The sequence below is a fragment of the Oncorhynchus keta genome, chromosome 12 (assembly GCF_023373465.1).
Source record: "Oncorhynchus keta strain PuntledgeMale-10-30-2019 chromosome 12, Oket_V2, whole genome shotgun sequence".
NCBI lineage: Eukaryota > Metazoa > Chordata > Actinopteri > Salmoniformes > Salmonidae > Oncorhynchus > Oncorhynchus keta.
Window position 1 is genome coordinate 45,237,863 of NC_068432.1, and position 18,809 is coordinate 45,256,671.

General features: G+C 47.8%; 1 protein-coding gene across 2 annotated transcripts in view; it reads right to left on the bottom strand.

Moving 5' to 3' along the window:
• exd3 (exonuclease 3'-5' domain containing 3) overlaps window positions 1-18,809 on the bottom strand; it is a 65,775-nt gene that overhangs the window by 30,148 nt on the left and 16,818 nt on the right. For both annotated transcript variants that reach the window (XM_035783049.2, XM_035783048.2), the window contains exons 14-19: window positions 16,336-16,445; window positions 15,541-15,724; window positions 14,693-14,859; window positions 14,252-14,473; window positions 14,111-14,164; window positions 13,860-13,991 (exon numbers count right to left, since the gene is read on the bottom strand). In XM_035783049.2, coding sequence (XP_035638942.1) covers window positions 13,860-13,991; window positions 14,111-14,164; window positions 14,252-14,473; window positions 14,693-14,859; window positions 15,541-15,724; window positions 16,336-16,445 — 869 coding nt within the window. The remainder of the gene's footprint in view (window positions 1-13,859; window positions 13,992-14,110; window positions 14,165-14,251; window positions 14,474-14,692; window positions 14,860-15,540; window positions 15,725-16,335; window positions 16,446-18,809) is intronic.

An 18,809-nucleotide genomic window follows, 5' to 3' on the forward strand; every position in this document is an offset into this window, starting at 1 on the left:
TCTTTCCCCAACTGCTCTCCCCCTCTCCCCAACTGCTCCCCCATCGCTCTCTCCAACTGCTCCCCCTCTCTCCCCAACTGCTCATCCCCTCTCCCCAACTGCTCCCCCTCACTCTCTCCAACTGCTCTCCCCCTCTCCCCAACTGCTCCCCCTCTCTCCCCAACTGCTCCACCCTCTCTCCAACTGCTCCCCCTCTCTCTCCAACTGCTCCCCCTCTCTCCAACTGCTCCCCTCTCTCTCCAACTGCTCCCCTCTCTCTCCAACTACTCCCCCTCTCCCCAACTGCTCCCCCTCTCTCTCCTCTCTCCCCCTCCCCAACTTCTCCCCCTCTCCCCAACTTCTCCCCCTCTCTCTCCTCAACTACTCCCCCCTCTCCCCAACTGCTCCCCCTCTCTCTCCCCAACTGCTCCCCCTCTCTCTCCCCAACTGCTCCCCCTCTCTCTCCCCAACTGCTCCCCTCCCTCTCTCCAACTGCTCCCCCTCTCTCCAACTGCTCCCCCTCTCTCCAACTGCTCCCCCTCTCTCTCCAACTGCTCCCCCTCTCTCCAACTGCTCCCCCTCTCTCCAACTGCTCCCCCTCTCTCCAACTGCTCCCCCTCTCTCTCCAACTGTTCCCCCTCTATCTCCCCCTCCATGCCCCCCCCATCTCTCTCGATCTGTCATTATTTTGCTGAAGGCCTCACATTGGCCCCTTAGTCAGACCTTTTCCATTTAGACGGTGTCAGACCCCAACACTCACTGTAATTTAATACATTACAACATGACTACAACTCAGAACACACACACGTAACTGACTACTACACAGAACACTAGGAACAGTAAGTCAGAACAGTGTAGGCTAGAGAGGAGAGTCCATTCTAGAACTGGAGAAAGAGCTCAGAGCAACTGGTGGAATAATATAGGTTCATTATTGAGTGCATGAGAAGCAGTGTGTGTGTTATAAAGATGTGGTGGGGGGGTACAGCGGAAATTACGCACTACTTCATTGTATTGGTGTTTGGAGGAAAAGTCCCATTGAGGGTCCCCCCTCCCCCCTCTCTCACACACCTCTCTGGTCTGGCTACAGGAGAAAGCAGTGGCAGGAAGCAGCTTGGCTCCCAGACAATGGGACACATCAGGCCAGCCCAGGACCTTTCGCAGGCAGTCTCACACACACACACACACACACACACACACACACACACACAATGCCAGCCAGCCAATCAAAACACAGCGTACAAAAGCACAAACAGAGCAAAGACAAACAGGACATTCCAGCAGCCAGGTGCTCCGGATTCCTCGCCACGGCTAATCTGAATCAGAGAGAGAGGGAGAGCTGGAGGGCCCAGTGTGGGGGAGACGGGGGAGGGAGGGGTGTGAACAGGAAGCGGTGGCCAGATTATTAACTCTAAAACGATCCCCAGGATCTTTAATGAAGTGTCCTTGAACACGCCAACCCCGGGGTCCGTCCTCACACAGTCACAGTCTCTCACACCAAGACACACAGGGTCCGTCATTCTGGCTAACAGTGTAAGGTAACATGCATGGAACGGCCTCTCTCACACACACAGTCACACACACACACACAGACAAGCGGTTCACACACACCTAGAGGTGTCATCCTTGTACTATGTGATCCCCAGGCCAAAACGACTGAGAAAACAGAGGAGACGTGGTTCCTTTCAGACCAGATGCTGCTGACAGACAGCTCATCTTATGGCTCATCCAGGGATGTCAACATCAGCCCGCTTCACTTCCTGAGACTCTACTCTATTGTCTTACAGGACAGACAGACAGGCGCGAGAATCAACTTGAACATGGGACAGCAGTCACTGTCGCGGTCTCTCTCTCACTCTCGGCTGTCGCAGTATCTCTCCATCACTCTCGACTGTTGCGGTCTCTCAATTCAATTCAAGGGGCTTTATTGGCATCGGAAACATGTGTTAACATTGCCAAAGCAAGTGAGGTAGATAATATACAAAAGTGAAATAAACAAAAATCTCAACAATCTCGCTCTCGACTGTCGCGCTCTCTCTCACTCTCGACCGTTGCGCGCTCTCTCTCACTCTCGACCGTCGCGGTCTCTCTCGCACTCTCGACCGTCGCGGTCTCTCTCGCACTCTCGACCGTCGCGGTCTCTCTCGCACTCTCGACCGTCGCGGTCTCTCTCTCACTCTCGACCGTCGCGGTCTCTCTCTCTCTCACTCTCGACCGTCGCGGTCTCTCTCTCTCTCGACCGTCGCGGTCTCTCTCTCTCTCACTCTCGACTGTCGCGGTCTCTCTCTCTCTCGACTGTCGCGGTCTCTCTCTCTCACTGTCGACTGTCTCTCTCTCTCTCTCACTGTCGACTGTCTCTCTCTCTCTCACTGTCGACTGTCGCGGTCTCTCCATCACTCGACTTTCGCGCTCTCTCTCTCACTGTCGACTGTCGGGTCTCTCTATCTCACTCGACTGTCGCGGTCTCACTCTCGACTGTCGCGGTCTCTCTCTCTCTCACTCTCGACTGTCGCGGTCTCTCTCTCTCCATCACTCTCGACTGTCGCGGTCTCTCTCTCTCACTCTCGACTGTCGCGGTCTCTCTCTCTCTCTCGACTGTCGCGGTCTCTCTCTCTCTCTCGACTGTCGCGGTCTCTCTCTCTCCCTCGACTGTCGCGGTCTCTCTCTCACGCTCGACTGTCGCGGTCTCTCTCTCTCTCACGCGCGACTGTCGCGCTCTCTCTATCGCCCTCGACTGTCGCGCGCTCTCTATCGCCCTCGACTGTCGCGCGCTCTCTATCGCCCTCGACTGTCGCGCGCTCTCTATCGCCCTCGACTGTCGCGCGCTCTCTATCGCCCTCGACTGTCGCGCGCTCTCTATCGCCCTCGACTGTCGCGCGCTCTCTATCGCCCTCGACTGTCGCGCGCTCTCTATCGCCCTCGACTGTCGCGCGCTCTCTATCGCCCTCGACTGTCGCGCGCTCTCTATCGCCCTCGACTGTCGCGCGCTCTCTATCGCCCTCGACTGTCGCGCGCTCTCTATCGCCCTCGACTGTCGCGCGCGCGCTCTCTATCGCCCTCGACTGTCGCGCGCTCTCTATCGCCCTCGACTGTCGCGCGCTCTCTATCGCCCTCGACTGTCGCGCGCTCTCTATCGCCCTCGACTGTCGCGCGCTCTCTATCGCCCTCGACTGTCGCGCGCTCTCTATCGCCCTCGACCATCTCTCGACTTTAGCGGCTCCCTCTCCCGACTTTAGCGGCTCCCTCTCTCGACTTTAGCGGGTCCCTCTCTCGACTTTAGCGGGTCCCTCTCTCGACTTTAGCGGGTCCCTCTCTCGACTTTAGCGGGTCCCTCTCTCGACTTTAGCGGGTCCCTCTCTCGACTTTAGCGCTCTCCCTCTCGACTTTAGCGGCCCCCTCTCGACTTTAGCGGCTCCCTCTCTCGACTTTAGCGGCTCCCTCTCTCGACTTTAGCGGCTCCCTCTCTCGACTGTAGCGGCTCCCTCTCTCGACTTTAGCGGCTCCCTCTCTCGACTTTAGCGGCTCCCTCTCTCGACTTTAGCGGCTCCCTCTCTCGACTTTAGCGGCTCACTCTCTCGACTTTAGCGGCTCACTCTCGACTTTAGCGCTCACCTCGACTCGCTCCTCTCTCTCTCTCTCTCTCGACTTTAGAGCTCCCTCTCTCCCTCCCTCCCGACTTTAGCGCTCTCTCTCTCTCTCTCGACTTTAGCGGCTCCCTCTCTCGACTTTAGCGGCTCCCTCTCTCGACTTTAGCGGCTCCCTCTCTCGACTTTAGCGGCTCACTCTCTCGACTTTAGCGGCTCACTCTCTCGACTTTAGCGGCTCACTCTCTCGACTTTAGCGGCTCACTCTCTCGACTTTAGCGGCTCACTCTCTCGACTTTAGCGCTCCTCTCTCTCTCTCTCTCTCTCGACTTTAGAGCTCCTCGCTCTCTCGACTTTAGCGCTCTCTCTCTCGACTTTAGCGCTCTCTCTCTCTCTCTCTCTCGACTTTAGCGCTCCCTCTCTCTCTCGACTTTAGCGCTCTCTCGCTCTCTCTCGACTTTAGCGCACTCTCTCTCTCTCGACTTTAGCGCACTCTCTCTCTCTCGACTTTAGCGCACTCTCTCTCTCTCGACTTTAGCGCTCTCTCTCTCTCTCGACTTTAGCGCTCTCTCTCTCTCGACTTTAGCGCTCTCTCTCTCTCGACTTTAGCGCTCTCTCTCTCTCGACTTTAGCGCTCTCTCTCTCTCGACTTTAGCGCTCTCTCTCTCGACTTTAGCGCTCTCTCTCTCTCGACTTTAGCGCTCTCTCTCTCTCGACTTTAGCGCTCTCTCTCTCTCGACTTTAGCGCTCTCTCTCTCTCGACTTTAGCGCTCTCTCTCTCTCTACTTTAGCGCTCTCTCTCTCGACTTTAGCGCTCTCGACTCTCTCTCTCTACTTTAGCGCTCTCTCTCTCGACTTTAGCGCTCTCTCTCTCGACTTTAGCGCTCTCTCTCTCGACTTTAGCGCTCTCCCTCTCGACTTTAGCGCTCTCCCTCTCGACTTTAGCGCTCTCCCTCTCGACTTTAGCGCTCTCCCTCTCGACTTTAGCGCTCTCCCTCTCGACTTTAGCGCTCTCCCTCTCGACTTTAGCGCTCTCCCTCTCGACTTTAGCGCTCTCCCTCTCGACTTTAGCGCTCTCCCTCTCGACTTTAGCGCTCTCCCTCTCGACTTTAGCGCTCTCTCTCCCTCTCTCTCTCTCTCTACTTTAGCGCTCTCTCTCTCGACTTTAGCGCTCTCTCTCTCTCTCGACTTTAGCGCTCTCTCTCTCTCGACTTTAGCGCTCTCTCTCTCGACTTTAGCGCTCTCTCTCTCTCTCTCTCTCTCGACTTTAGCGCTCCCTCTCCCTCAACTTTAGCGCTCCTCTCCCTCAACTTTAGCGCTCCCTCTCCCTCAACTTTAGCGCTCCCTCCCTCTCTCTACTTTAGCGCTCTCTCTCTCGACTTTAGCGCTCTCTCTCTCTCTCGACTTTAGCGCTCTCTCTCTCTCTCGACTTTAGCGCTCTCTCCCTCTCGACTTTAGCGCTCTCTCTCTCTCTCGACTTTAGCGCTCTCTCCCTCTCGACTTTAGCGCTCTCTCTCTCTCTCGACTTTAGCGCTCTCTCTCTCTCTCTCGACTTTAGCGCTCCCTCTCCCTCAACTTTAGCGCTCCCTCTCCCTCAACTTTAGCGCTCCCTCTCCCTCAACTTTAGCGCTCCCTCCCTCTCTCGACTTTAGCGCTCCCTCTCTCTCGACTTTAGCGCTCCCTCTCTCTCGACTTTAGCGCTCCCTCTCTCTCTCGACTTTAGCACGCGCTCGTCTCTGTCGACTTTCACGCGCTCGTCTCTGTCGACTTTCACGCGCTCGTCTCTCTCTCGACTTTCACGCGCTCGACTCGCTCGACTTTCACTCGCTCGACTCGCTCGACTTTCACGCGCTCGACTCGCTCGACTTTCACGCGCTCGACTCTCTCGACTTTCTCTCTGTCTCTCGACTTTCACACACCAGGCAGAGACACAATCATCTACAGGGCCTCAGTCTTTCCTCAGTCTGCAGACCGCCTGTCAGTCAGTGTTTATGAAAGGTGTGTGTGTGACTTTGCTCCAAGCCCAGTCAGTAACAGGAGACACCAACCCTTCGCCACATAGTGGGAAATATTTGGGATTGTTTCTCCTAGGAATGTCTTGGCATGTCTGAGGAACTTCTCTCCCCCTCTTAACCTCCTTCACCCCTCCTCATTTTACATTTTAGTAATTTAGCAGACACTTATCAAGCACCTAGCTCAAGGGCACAGACTTTTCACCACGCAACTCAGCGATTCATACTTGTTGTATGTCTTGGCTGTGTGCTTCGGGTCGTTGCCTTGGCTGTGTGCTTCGGGTCGTTGTCTTGGCTGTGTGCTGAGGGTCGTTGTCTTGGCTGTGTGCTCAGGGTCGTTGTCTTGGCTGTGTGCTCAGGGTCGTTGTCTTGGCTGTGTGCTCAGGGTCGTTGTCTTGGCTGTGTGCTCAGGGTCGTTGTCTTGGCTGTGTGCTCAGGGTCGTTGTCTTGGCTGTGTGCTCAGGGTCGTTGTCTTGGCTGTGTGCTCAGGGTCGTTGTCTTGGCTGTGTGCTTAGGGTCGTTGTCTTGGCTGTGTGCTTAGGGTCGTTGTCTTGGCTGTGTGCTTAGGGTCGTTGTCTTGGCTGTGTGCTTAGGGTCGTTGTCTTGGCTGTGTGCTTAGGGTCGTTGTCTTGGCTGTGTGCTTAGGGTCGTTGTCTTGGCTGTGTGCTTAGGGTCGTTGTCTTGGCTGTGTGCTTAGGGTCGTTGTCTTGGCTGTGTGCTTAGGGTCGTTGTTCTGTTGGAAGGTGAACCTTCGCCCCAGTCTGAGGTCCCGAGAATTCTGGAGCAGGTTTTCATCAAGGATCTCTCTGTACTTTGCCCCGTTCATCTTTCCCTTGATCCTGACTAGTCTCCCAGTCCCTGCCGCTGAATAACACCCCCACAGCATGATGCTGCCACCACCATGCTTCACCGTAGGGATGGTGCCAGGTTTCCTCCAGGCGTGATGCTTGGGATTCAGGCCAAAGAGTTCAATCTTGGCATCATCAGACCAGAGAATTTTGTTTCTCATGGTCTGAGAGTCTTTAGTTGCCTTTTGGCAAACTCCATGCTGGCTGTCATGTGCCTTTTACTGAGGAGTGGCTTCCGTCTCGCCACTCTACCATAAAGGCCTGATTGGTGGAGTGCTGCAGAGATGGTTGTCCTTCTGGAAGGTTCTCCCATCTCCACAGAGGAACTATGGAGCTGTGTCGGTTACCTCCCTGACCAAGGCCCATCTTCCTCAACTGCTCAGTTTGGCTGGGCGGCCAGCTCTAGGAGTCTCAGTGGTTCCAAACTTCTTCCATTTAAGAATGATGGAGGCCACTGTTCTTGAGGACCTAAATATTTTGACATGCACTGTCAACTGTGTGACCTTATATAGAAAGGTGTGTGCCTTTCCAAATCATGTCCAATCAAACTCCAATCAAGTCGTAGAAACATCAAGGATGAGCAATGGAAATAAACTCCATTTCAAGTCCCATAGCAAAGGGTCTGAAAACGTCTGTAAATAAGGGTTTGTCATTATTTATTTATTTTATCTTTATTTAACCAGGCAAGTCAGTTAAGAACAAATTCTTACGGCCAAGGAACAGGTTAACTGCCTGTTCAGGGGCAGAACGACAGATTTGTACCTTGTCAGCTCGGGGGTTTGAACTCGCAACCTTCCGGTTACTAGTCCAACGCTAGGCTACCCTGCCGCCCCATTATGGGGTATTGTGTGAAGATTGATGAGGAATTTTTATTTATTTAATCCATTTTAGAATACATCTGTAACGAAATGTGGAAAAAGAGAAGTGGTCCGACTACCTTCCGTATGCACTGTAAGTGTGTGATGTACAGTGGGGCAAAAAAGTATTTAGTCAGCCACCAATTGTGCAAGTTCTCCCACTTAAAAAGATGAGGCCTGTAATTTTCATCATAGGTACACTTCAACTATGACAGACAAAATGAGGAGAGAAAAAAAAAATCCAGAAAATCACATCTGTATGGAGGAATGGGCCAAAATACCAGCAACAGTGTGTGAAAACCTTGTGAAGACTTACAGAAAACATTCGACCTCTGTCATTGCCAACAAAGGGTATATAACAAAGTATTGAGATAAACTTTTGTTATTGACCAAATACTTATTTTCCACCATAATTTGCAAATAAATTCATTAAAAATCCTACAATGTGATTTTATGGATATTTTTTTTCTCATTTTGTCTGTCATAGTTGAAGTGTACCTATGATGAAAATTACAGGCCTCATCTTTTTAAGTGGGAGAACTTGCACAATTGGTGGCTGACAAAATACTTTTTGCCCCACTGTATGTATGTATGTATGTATGTATGTATGTATGTATGTATGTATGTATGTATGTATGTATGTATGTATGTATGTATGTATGTGTGTATGTATGCATGTGTGTGTGTAAGTGATTGAGCATAAGGTGTTAATTGTGTGGCAAGGCCAAACCCAGATTCTAACACACAGATACACTCTCACACTCCCAGTAAAGGGTAACACACTTCACACACCCACCCAGTGAAGGGAAATTTAAAACTTGTCTCATCCTCTTACATTCTTCCTTTTTTTCTCTCAGCCCATTGCCCTCTTTGTAGATCAAATTTCAAAGCACCGAGTACTCCAATCGCCTCTCCCTCCCTCTCTCGTACTTCTCCCCTCCCTCTTCCTCCCCCCACACTAGAAATCTCTCTCACCGCTTCTCTCTAACCTCTCACTATCACTCTCCCTTTCTCTCTCTCTCTCACCTCTCACTATCAATCTCTCCCTTTCCCTCTCACTATCAATCTCTCCCTTTCTCTCTCACTATCAATCCCTCACTCGTTTGTTACTCTCACCCTCTCTCACGCTGTTGCAGTTCCTGTTGCTGTTTTCACTTCTCTCACTGTGGCTCGTGGGAACCTGAGTCCTGCACTGCTGCGTCTGTCTAGGGCTGGGGCTAGACAGGCAGCTAGGCAAGCAGATGTCTATCTCATTTATTTATTTATTTTAAAGTCCGGGGCAAACATCTGATGCATTTGACGGAAAATATAGATTGGGAAGGGTACAGCAGGGTCAGAGTTCTGCGTCCCAAAAGGCACCTTATTCCCTAGATCAGGCGTAGGCAACTCTGGTCCTCGAGGGTCTGATTGGTGTCACACTTCTTCTCCTTCCCTAGCAAACACAGCTGATTAATCAAATTGCATTCTAAACTGAAGATCATGATTAGGTGATGATTGGAGTCAGGTGTGTTAGCTGGGGCAAAACTGTGGCACCAATCAGGCCCTGGAGGACTGGAATTGCCCACCCCCGTCCTAGATATAGATTGGGATGGGTACGGTAGAGTCAGAAGCCTGCGTCCCAAAACGCACCTTCGTGCACTACGTCTCTGGTCAAAAGTAGTCCACTATAAAGCGAATAGAGTCCACCACTCCCTCACCACCACTATCACCAGTGGAGGCTGCTGAGGGGAGGACGGCTTATAATAACGTCTGGAGTGGAATCAGTGGAATGGTGTCAAACACATGGTTTGATGCCATTCCATTTACTCTGTTCCAGACATTATAATAAGCCGTCCTCCACTGGTGGGAGTGGTGGGCTGTGAACCTAACTCTATCCACCTATCCCCTTCATGGAATTCAGAGAGCGGAAGGAGTTCAGAGATTAAAATGATATGGGCACGTCAAGGGTCAATTCTACAGAGATCTAAAAGGATAAATAAGGTCAGCAGAACAGAAGTGAAACCTCCTTGGTATATAAGAATCACCACACACACACACTTGAATCTCTCATGCGTCCACAATAATATGAATAAATTCATGATTCACTACTTAGTTATCAGTAAAGTTAATGGTAAACCAACTGTAGTAATATGATGCGAGGTGTTTACATTAACGACAATGGAGTAGACCGTTGGGCACTAAATGGACTGTTCGTCTCAGGCGATAAGATATAAAAACACATTGTGATATTTGACAGCTAGAGTGACGGTAGTGCAGTGCTCCGTGACTTATTTGCTCAACCTTCGGTCTGGAATGGACTCTGTCGTTCTGTTACTGTAGGAATCCCAGATGATTTCTATGAGTAACCCACCAGCCCTTCCTGAGAGCCTTGGTTATATTGTTGAGGTCTGGCCAGGTGTAGCTCAGTAGGTAGAGCGTGGCGTTTGTAATGCCAGGGTTGTGGGTTCGATACCCACGGGGGACCAGTATGAATTCACTACTGTTAGCCGCTCTGGATAAGAGTGTCTACTAAAAAATACATGTCTGGCTATACAGAGACCAAAGGCTGGCAGACTGACACAATTATCTGATCTAAGCACATGCTGAGTTCATCTCAGAAACTACTGTTACAGAGAGCTAGTCTACCCCTTTCTCCCAGTTGTTAGAGTGGTCGTTTCACTAAATACTGTTGTGTCATTTGGATGAAAGTCCTGCGGAAGAGAGTCAGAGTTGGGAATTATCGCTGGGTTTGTAAAGACTGTGGTAGAAAGGTCAGCTTTTAGAGAAGCAAAATGGAATCCAATCTCACATTTGCACACACAACTTCAAAACAGTCAAAGACAAGTGAGTGGAGAGGAGAGATAGACAGAAAAAGAGCAAGAGAGAGAGAAAGCGAGAAAAAGAGAGAGAAAAAGGGGATTATAAATGACATGGTCTTCTCTCAGGCTGTGGTCAGGCTATGTATCAATGGGCCACACAGGGGGTATAGAGGAGGTCCACGACCAGGAATGACCTCTAGTGCCTCCCAGAGAGAGGCTTTCAGGGGGAACGGGGGAGCAGAAAGGGGGAGGGGTCTGAGTTGAGGCTGGTCAAGAAAGACACCCATCCACTGTGTGTGTGTCCGTGCGTGCTCGTGTGTGAGGGTGAGTGTGTGTACGCGCGTGTGTGTGTAACGGGGAAGAGGGGCTAAGTAGGGTTTTGGTGGGAGTTGAGACTGGGCCTGGTCAAGAGAAAGACACCCATCCACTGTGTGTGTGTCCGTGCGTGCTCGTGTGTGAGGGTGAGTGTGTGTCCGTGGGAGTTGAGGCCTGGTCAAGAGAAAGACACCCACCACAAAGCGAATCAAAAGACTTTACAATCAGATAACAAAGGGGTTAACATCCCCTGGGTGGGCTTTCAACACACCCCCAGCCCCAGGGGTGCCTACGAGAGCTCAGACACGCACCCTTCCTTCCCAATATAAGCCCCTCTGCCCCGTCGTATCACGCATGCCTTCACATGACTTAACATACCCTTTCCCTTCACTGTTTCACCACTGACTATATAGAAGTGGTTTGTCAATGGCCTACGTTACACAACAAACTGGACTTTAAGGGTGTATTTATTTCAGTCTATTGTATATTTTGATCAGAACAAGAAAGCTGCTCACTTGGCTTAATTTAAGACAGTGGTTTTGTGTAGCAGCTTTTCATGAGTCTTCAGCAGCAATCTAACATATTTCAGACCACAAACCAACTCTTAAACTAAACTAAGGTCCTTTCGCTTCCACAGATACTGTATGGGTTAGAAAAAGCAGTGTGGTCAGAGACAGAACCATTTGAGGCAAACTGCCTTGGACAAATGGTGGCTGGAGGCATTGAGGAGGGAGATACTTGTCCAGTAGTCAGTCAGTCACGAGTTACGACGTTACGGGAGGTTAAAGACAAGGACACATTCGGGAAGGAGACAATACCTAGGAGGACAGAACACCCAGGTCTGGTCTAAAATATGTCCTGTAGGTCTGACTGGCTTGTTGTTGTGTTTTTACACATTTGCAAACATTTCTAAAAACCTGTTTTTGCTTTGCCATTATGGGGTATTGTGAGTAGATTGAGGGAGAAAAACAAAACAATTTAATCCATTTTAGAATAAGGCTGTAACAAGACCAAAATGTGGAAAAAGTCAAGGGGTCAAAATATTTTTCCGGCGGCACTGTAATAAGAAGCATATCTTATTTTCCCACACTTAAAAGTAGAAAACATCAAAACATTATAGGTCTGGCCCAATAGAACATGAAGGGATGGACTTCTGTAGTTATGAGAGTACAAATATCCCTTTACACTTGTGTGTATAAGGTAGTAGTTTTGGAATTGTTAGATTACTCGTTGGTTATTACTGCATTGTCGGAACTAGAAGCACAAGCATTTCGCTACACTCGCATTAACATCTGCTAACCATGTGTATGTGACAAATAAAATTGGATTTGATTTGATTTATTTGATTTGAAATAAACGAATTAACAGACGACTTGAAGGGATTATGCTATTAATGAATCATGTCTGAACATCATTTTCTGGGATTTTCTACCCCCTCTACCTTTCCCATTTCATCCTCTCTCGGGCCCTCTCTTTCAAATCTCTTTTTCCTCTCAGTCCGCATATTTCACTTTCTCTCTATCAATCTCGTTTATCCTCTGTCTACATATTTCACTTTCTCTCTATCAATCTCATTTATCCTCTTTCTGCATATTTTCACCTTCCTCTGCTTCACATCCATTCTACTCAGTTTCTCCCATCCTCCTCCCCCATCCTCCTCAGTCTCCCTACTCCTCCTCTCTGCCCTCCTCCTCCTCCTCCTCCTCCTCCTCCTCCTCTCTGTGGCTGACCCCTCTCTCTGCTCAGTCCGTCTGTCTGTCTGTCTGTCTGTCTTGTCGGTTCCCAGCAGTCGCCTCCTGTTTACAGCACACAGTAAAGATCCCATTGTTCCAGTGATATTACCACAGTAGGCACTTCAAACATGATGATTTACAGGAAACTGGTCTCCAGCGCCGTTCTATCCGTCTGCTACTTCCTGACACACTCAATTCCTTTCCACCATTCCAGGACATGACATGTGTCTTAGAGATACTGTATAGTACTGGACATCCTCTTGGACAAATGACTGACAAATAACTCTGTTAACACGTCATAACTGTATTTCTGTTTATCATTCACGGCAAATACATTAAAGAAAACCACCACGAGCTGGCTTATTCTGTACACGTCACCCTAGCAACCAAAATGTTTCTGTTGTTTATGTTCATAAGAGTTCCACACCCTTGTTCAACAGTAATACATTATTCTTTAGGTATAACACTTAAAGAATAATGTATTATACCTAAAGAATAATGTAAACAAGTCTATGATGACATAATGCACAACCACAGTCACATGATGTTATGAACAGGAAGTGACCTGGAAATAAGATGTGTGTTCTATCTAATTATTTCATTATGTAGATTGTCATCTTCAAAGTGAGACAGAAATGATGAAACCGTCCATGTGAAAATGAATGTAAGTGAACACACACACATATATGCACGTAGCAGGGTTTCCGCAGCTGGTTATTGCCAGCTTTTAGCCCTCCCCCAAAATGAAAAGCCAATAAATACAATTGTTGATGGGTCAAACTGTCCAGGAGAAGGAAAAAAAAGGTAAAATAATGCTTTATATTCATTGATGGAAATACCAGTCAATATGCTCCAACTTCAAAGTCAAATATATGATTATCAATTAGCCAATATCCAGCAACTCCACACAGCCATTGAAGGGTAGTGGGACAACATTCCACACGCCACAATCAACAGCCTGATCAACTCTATGCGAAGGAGAATTGTGGAACTGCATGAGGCCAATGGATATCAGACCAGATACTGACTGGTTTTCTGATCCACACCCACCCCTACCTTGTGACCAACAGATGCATCTCTGTATTCACAGTCTTGTGAAATTCATAGGTTAGGGGCAGCAGGTAGCCTAGTGGGCCGCGTGTCGGACCAGTAACCAAAATGTTGCGAGATCGAATCCCTGAGTCGTTCTGCCCCTGAACAAGCCAGTTATTGTAAAGGCCGTCATTGTAAATAAGAATTTGTTCTTAACCGACTTGCCTAGTTAAAATAAATAATACATTAAAAAAAATTAAGGCCTAATGATTTTATTTCAATTGACTGATTTCTTATACGAATTGTAACTCAATAAAATCTTAGAAATTGTTGCATGTTGCGTTTCTATTTTGTTCTGTGTAGTTTAGGTGTAGATTCAATGGGCCATCAGCTGTGTAGGTTGACTAGCAGAGAGTAAGGGGCAAATTCTTACAAACTGCTTATAAACACAAATTCTGTTAGGGATGTTAAGATTCTAACAACGACAGTGTTTTCATAGACTTATTTGGGTAAAGTCCAGGACAGGGTGGACATCACTTTCAAAATGGCAGAGTAACTTAAAAAGTAAATATCTGGTAAATTTCTCAAATATCCGGTAAATGAAAATCTTGCCGGACACTTTGTCCAGTGCCAAACTTTCCTACCAGAAACCATGGCACACACACAAGTACAAACGATCACACCCACACACACTGTTGACCGACCTGACAGCGGCTGAATATGTCCGACTGGGTTGGCTGGACGTTAAAGTGTTTCAGGACTCGTACTGCCTGGTCCCGGGCTTTCTCTGAGCAGTCCAGCGCAATGCAGCGACCCTCTCCCACCTGGGACTTCAGCTAGACACACAAACACACACGGAACATCTCCTGACTCCGCATATACAAACTGTATTGTCAGAACCCTGCTCAAAAACAGACGTGAGACACACACTCTATAACATGCAGTTCATATTTACCGTCTGGTACGGCTGACCACAGGTGAGTATGACTCGTCCATCTTCTCGGGCTAACTGAGGAACAGAAGAAAATATAGAGAGTTAGCGTCATCATCTGAGCCGTTTTCTGCCTCAGTGTGTCTGTCCTACTGTCTATCCTACCTGTGCAGCCACCCTATGGTCATCCGTATTCTCCAGCAGTACCACGTCGACCCCCAGACAGCGCAGGTAGCGCCCCAGACCCTGTAGCATGTTGTCACACACCACACGCAGTTGTTGAGGAGCCATGCGTGGGGGCAGTGGACTCTGACTGTCCTCCCCAAGCTGGGGGCTTTTCTCTGGGCCTAGGGTTGGGGTTGGGGCTGGGTCTGACTCCTGGTGTGCCTGATATTAGAGAGAAAGCTTTAAACATCGGTTGTGTTCAGTAGAGAGAAATGTTTTGAAATGGGGAGATACTTCCTGACCTTTTATAGGGAGTAACACACTTGGAATTCAAGTTTCGTGATGTTTTTAAAAAAATGTAGCCATGACAACCCTGGCTAACCCTTAACCAAACAAAACAACAGTGGTGTCAATGTGAAGAAGTTGTAGTTAGCCTCTGACCCCTCGGCGCCGGGCCTGCTTCTTCTTCTCCTCTTTCCGCTTCTTCTCCTCTTTACTCCTCTCCGTCTGAAGTGAGGAGATGGAGCACAAGTCCTGTGGCAGCCCAAAGCTTGCTGGGTCACGAGAGAGGGCCGAGTAGACGTCCAGTAAGCAGTATGCATCGACAGCTAGAGAGGTGATGGTGAGAGGAGGGATAGAGGAGAGAGAGAGAGGAGTGTGTGAGAGAGAGAGACGAGAGAGAGGAAGGTGAGAGAGCGAGAGATAGAGAGGAGGTTTAGAGAGAAGCGAGAGAGAGAGAGAGGAGATTGACGTGAGAAGGCGTGAGAGAAAAACACTGGAAAAAATAAAAGATGAAGAGATGAGAGCCATAAAGATAAGACCGAAGATCAAAAGAGAGAGATAGTATCGTCTGTCCCTTTATCTCTTCAGAGACAGACAGCGTTTAAAATGTCTACACTAGAATACTACTGAAGTATGAGGACATATATTTGGCATGCATTCTAAGAAGTAGCTATGAAAGGAAGTATGGACATTGGAATGAGGCTCCAGTTCAGTTCCCTAAATTGGCCTTTGCAGGAATGAGAGAGTGCGGCGAGCGAGAGAGAGCGAGAGAGAGTGGCGAGCGAGAGAGAAAGGAGAACAAGGAGAGACAAAGAGCGTGAGAGATGTGTCTGGCATTCTGGAGCACAGTGAGAATGGTAAAGAAGATGACAACAGGCTGATCACAGTTGGTATGTGTGTGTGTGAACACCTCCGTAGCGGAGCTGGCTGGCCCGGAGCGGTCGTATCTCACAGTTGGTATGTGTGTGTGCCTGCATAGCAGTACTAGAATGTGTGTGTGGGTTTACCGGCGTAGCGTAGCTGACTCGTCCTCAGTGGTCGTCTCTCCCAGTTAGACAGCTGTTCCATCTTATCTAGGGGTTTCCCCAAGACCTGCTGGACCAGGAGACTGAGACCCTTCTCTGCTGGGCCCTCCCCAACCAGCACGCCGCGAGGTCCCCCGCTACCACGACTGCTGGTGCTACGCTGCATCTAGGGATCATACAGCATACTGGTCACTTTCAGAACAGGGGAGGCCTATTTTCAATGCTATAGTAACACAGCCTGTTTTTATATAATCTTATATTATAAACTGGATGGTTCGAGCCCTGAATGCTGATTGGCTGACAGCCGTGTATATCAGACCGTATATATATCACAGGCATGACAAAACATTTATTTTTACTGCTCTAATTAAGTTACTAACCAGTTTATAATAGCAATAAGGCACTTTGGGGGGGTTGTGATATATGGCCAATATACCACAGCTAAGGGCTGTGTCCAGGCACTCCGCGTTGCGTCGTGCTTGAGAACAGCCCTTAGCCGTGGTATATTGGCTATATATCACACCCCCCCCAAGCATTATTGCTTAAATGTAGTTTTGTTGCTTTTTAACCTATATAGCCTACCATCTAAAAATACAAATCTATACCCCCAGAAGAACTTGATTGTAGTTATGACCGTGCCTCAAACTTGCAGCTAGATAGTGAAAATAATCAGATGTTCTTGGTCATGTTTGGTCAGATATACAGTATGTACATAACACTCTCTAGGGCCATCACGCTACAGGAGACCAGGTGGGTCTGAGGTGAAGTGTACTGTACCTGTTGGTGCACGTTCAGTAGATCTAACACTCCTTCCATCTTCAGAGGTTCCTCAGAGAACTGGGCCCATGTGGCCAGAAGACACTTCAGGTCCCCTGCCATCCCATAACCTGGACACAGACAGAGTAATATCACACCAGGGTTCAAATAGTATTTCATCGAGTCTGCCTGGATTATTCCATTGGTTCATTACATCATGTCAGACGAGCTCAATAAAGCGCATCTAAAGTGTTAGGACAATTACTTGAACATACAGTACCAGTCAAAAGATTGGACACACCTTCTCATTCCAGGGTTTTTCTCTATTTTTACTATTTTCTACATTGTAGAATAATAGTGAAGACATCAAAACTATGAAATAACACATATGGAATCATGTCATAACCAAGTTTGTTAAGTTTGTTAAACAAATCAAAATATATTTTACATTCTTCAAAGTAGACACCCTTTGCCTTGATGACAGCTTTGCACACTCTTGGCATTCTCTCAACCAGCTTCACCTGGAATGCTTTTCAATTAACAGGTGTGCCTTGTTAAAAGTTAATTTGTGGAATTTCTTTCCTTCTTAATGCATTTGATCCACATCAGTTGTGTTGTGACAAGTTAGGGGTGGGTATACAGAAGATAGCCCTATTTGGTAAAAGACCAAGTCCATATTGTGGCAAGAACAGCTCAAATAAGAGAAACGACAGTCCATCATTACTTTTAGACATGAAGGTCAGTCAATTCGGAAAATGTCAAGAACTTTGAAAGTTTCTACAAGTGCAGTCACAAAAAAACATCAAGCACTATGATGAATCCCGACTCTCATGAGGACCGCCACAGGAAAGGAAGACCCAGAGTTAGCTCTGCGCAGAGGATAAGTTCAATAGAGTCCAGCCTTAGAAATTGCAGCCCAAATATATGCTTCAGAGTTCAAATAACAGGCACATCTCAACATCAACTGTTCAGGAGGACACTGCGTGAATCAGGCCTTCAAGGTCAAATTGCTGCAAATAAACCACTACTAAAGGACACCAATAAGAAGAGACATGCTTGTGCCAAGAAACACGAGCACTGGACATTAGACCGGTGGAAATCTGTCCTTTGGTCTGATGAGTCAAATTTGAGATTGTTGTTTCCAACTGTCGTGTCCTTGTGAGATGCAGAGTAGGTGAACGGATGATCTTCGCATGTGTGGTTCCCACCGTGAAGCATGGAGGAGGTGTGATGGTGTGGGGGTTCTTTGCTGTTGACACTGTCAGTGATTTATTTAGAATCCAAGGCACACTTAGCCAGCATGGCTACCACAGCATCCTGCAGCGATACCTCATCCCATCTGGTTTGGGCTTAGTGGGAGTATCATTTGTTTTTCCAACAGAACAATGACTCAAAACACCTCCAGGCTGTGTAAGGGCTATTTGACCAAGAAGGAGAGTGATGAGTGCTGCATCAGATGACCAGGCCTCCACAATCACCCGACCTCAACCCAATAGAGATGGTTTGGGATGAGTTGGACCGCAGAGGGAAGGAAAAGCAGCAAACAAGCATATGTGGGAACTCCTTCAAGTCTGTTGGAAAAGCATTCCAGGTGAATTTTGTATTTATTTATGTATTGAAGCTGGGTGAGAGAATGCCAAGAGTGTGCAAAGCTGTCAAGGCAAAGGGTGGCTACTTGAATAATCTCAAATATAAAATATAAACTCAGCATTAAAAGAATACATTTTCACATCATATTTTATTACAGAGTTTAAAGCATTTTTCTCTATTAACTCTCAATCAACAGATAACCCCTCGCTCCTTTGGGAAACCTGTAAAGCGTACTCTCTTCTAACACAGGACGCTGAAAAGAAAAATGAGATTTGTCAGGCAAAAGCTTTATGAACATGGCGATAATCCAAGAAAGTACTTGGCATACCTAGCTAAAAAGAGAACTCACTCTCAGTCAATTGACACTATAACTGATTCTGATGGCAATCAATTATATGAAAATAAATTTATAAATGACTCATTTAAGAAATGTTATGCAAACCTTTATGCCTCAGAACTGCCAAATGATGCACCCAAATTAATGGAGAACTTATTTTCTAAAATTGAGCTCCCTACTATCTCCGAAGAACAGAGGTCTCTCCTTAATGCCCCTATTACCGAGGAAGAGATCATGTTCGCAATTAAGAATTTGCAAAATGGTAAGTCCCCAGGACCAGAGAAGCCAACATATCACTTATTCTCAAAAAAGGGAAAATGTCCAGAGTTTTGTTCCTCGTACAGAACAATTTCCCTTCTGAATGTGAATAGAAAATTGCTTTCTAAAATTTTAGCCACAAGATTAGAGGACTCACTGCCACTAATTGTGAAAGGAGACCAAACTGGCTTCATTAAGGGCCGTAAGTTATGCAACAATGTCAGGCGGCTTCTTAATGTAATTCAAGCCTACCAACAAAGTGCTATGGATGGTCTTGTGCTCTCCCTAGATGCTGAGAAAGCATTTGATC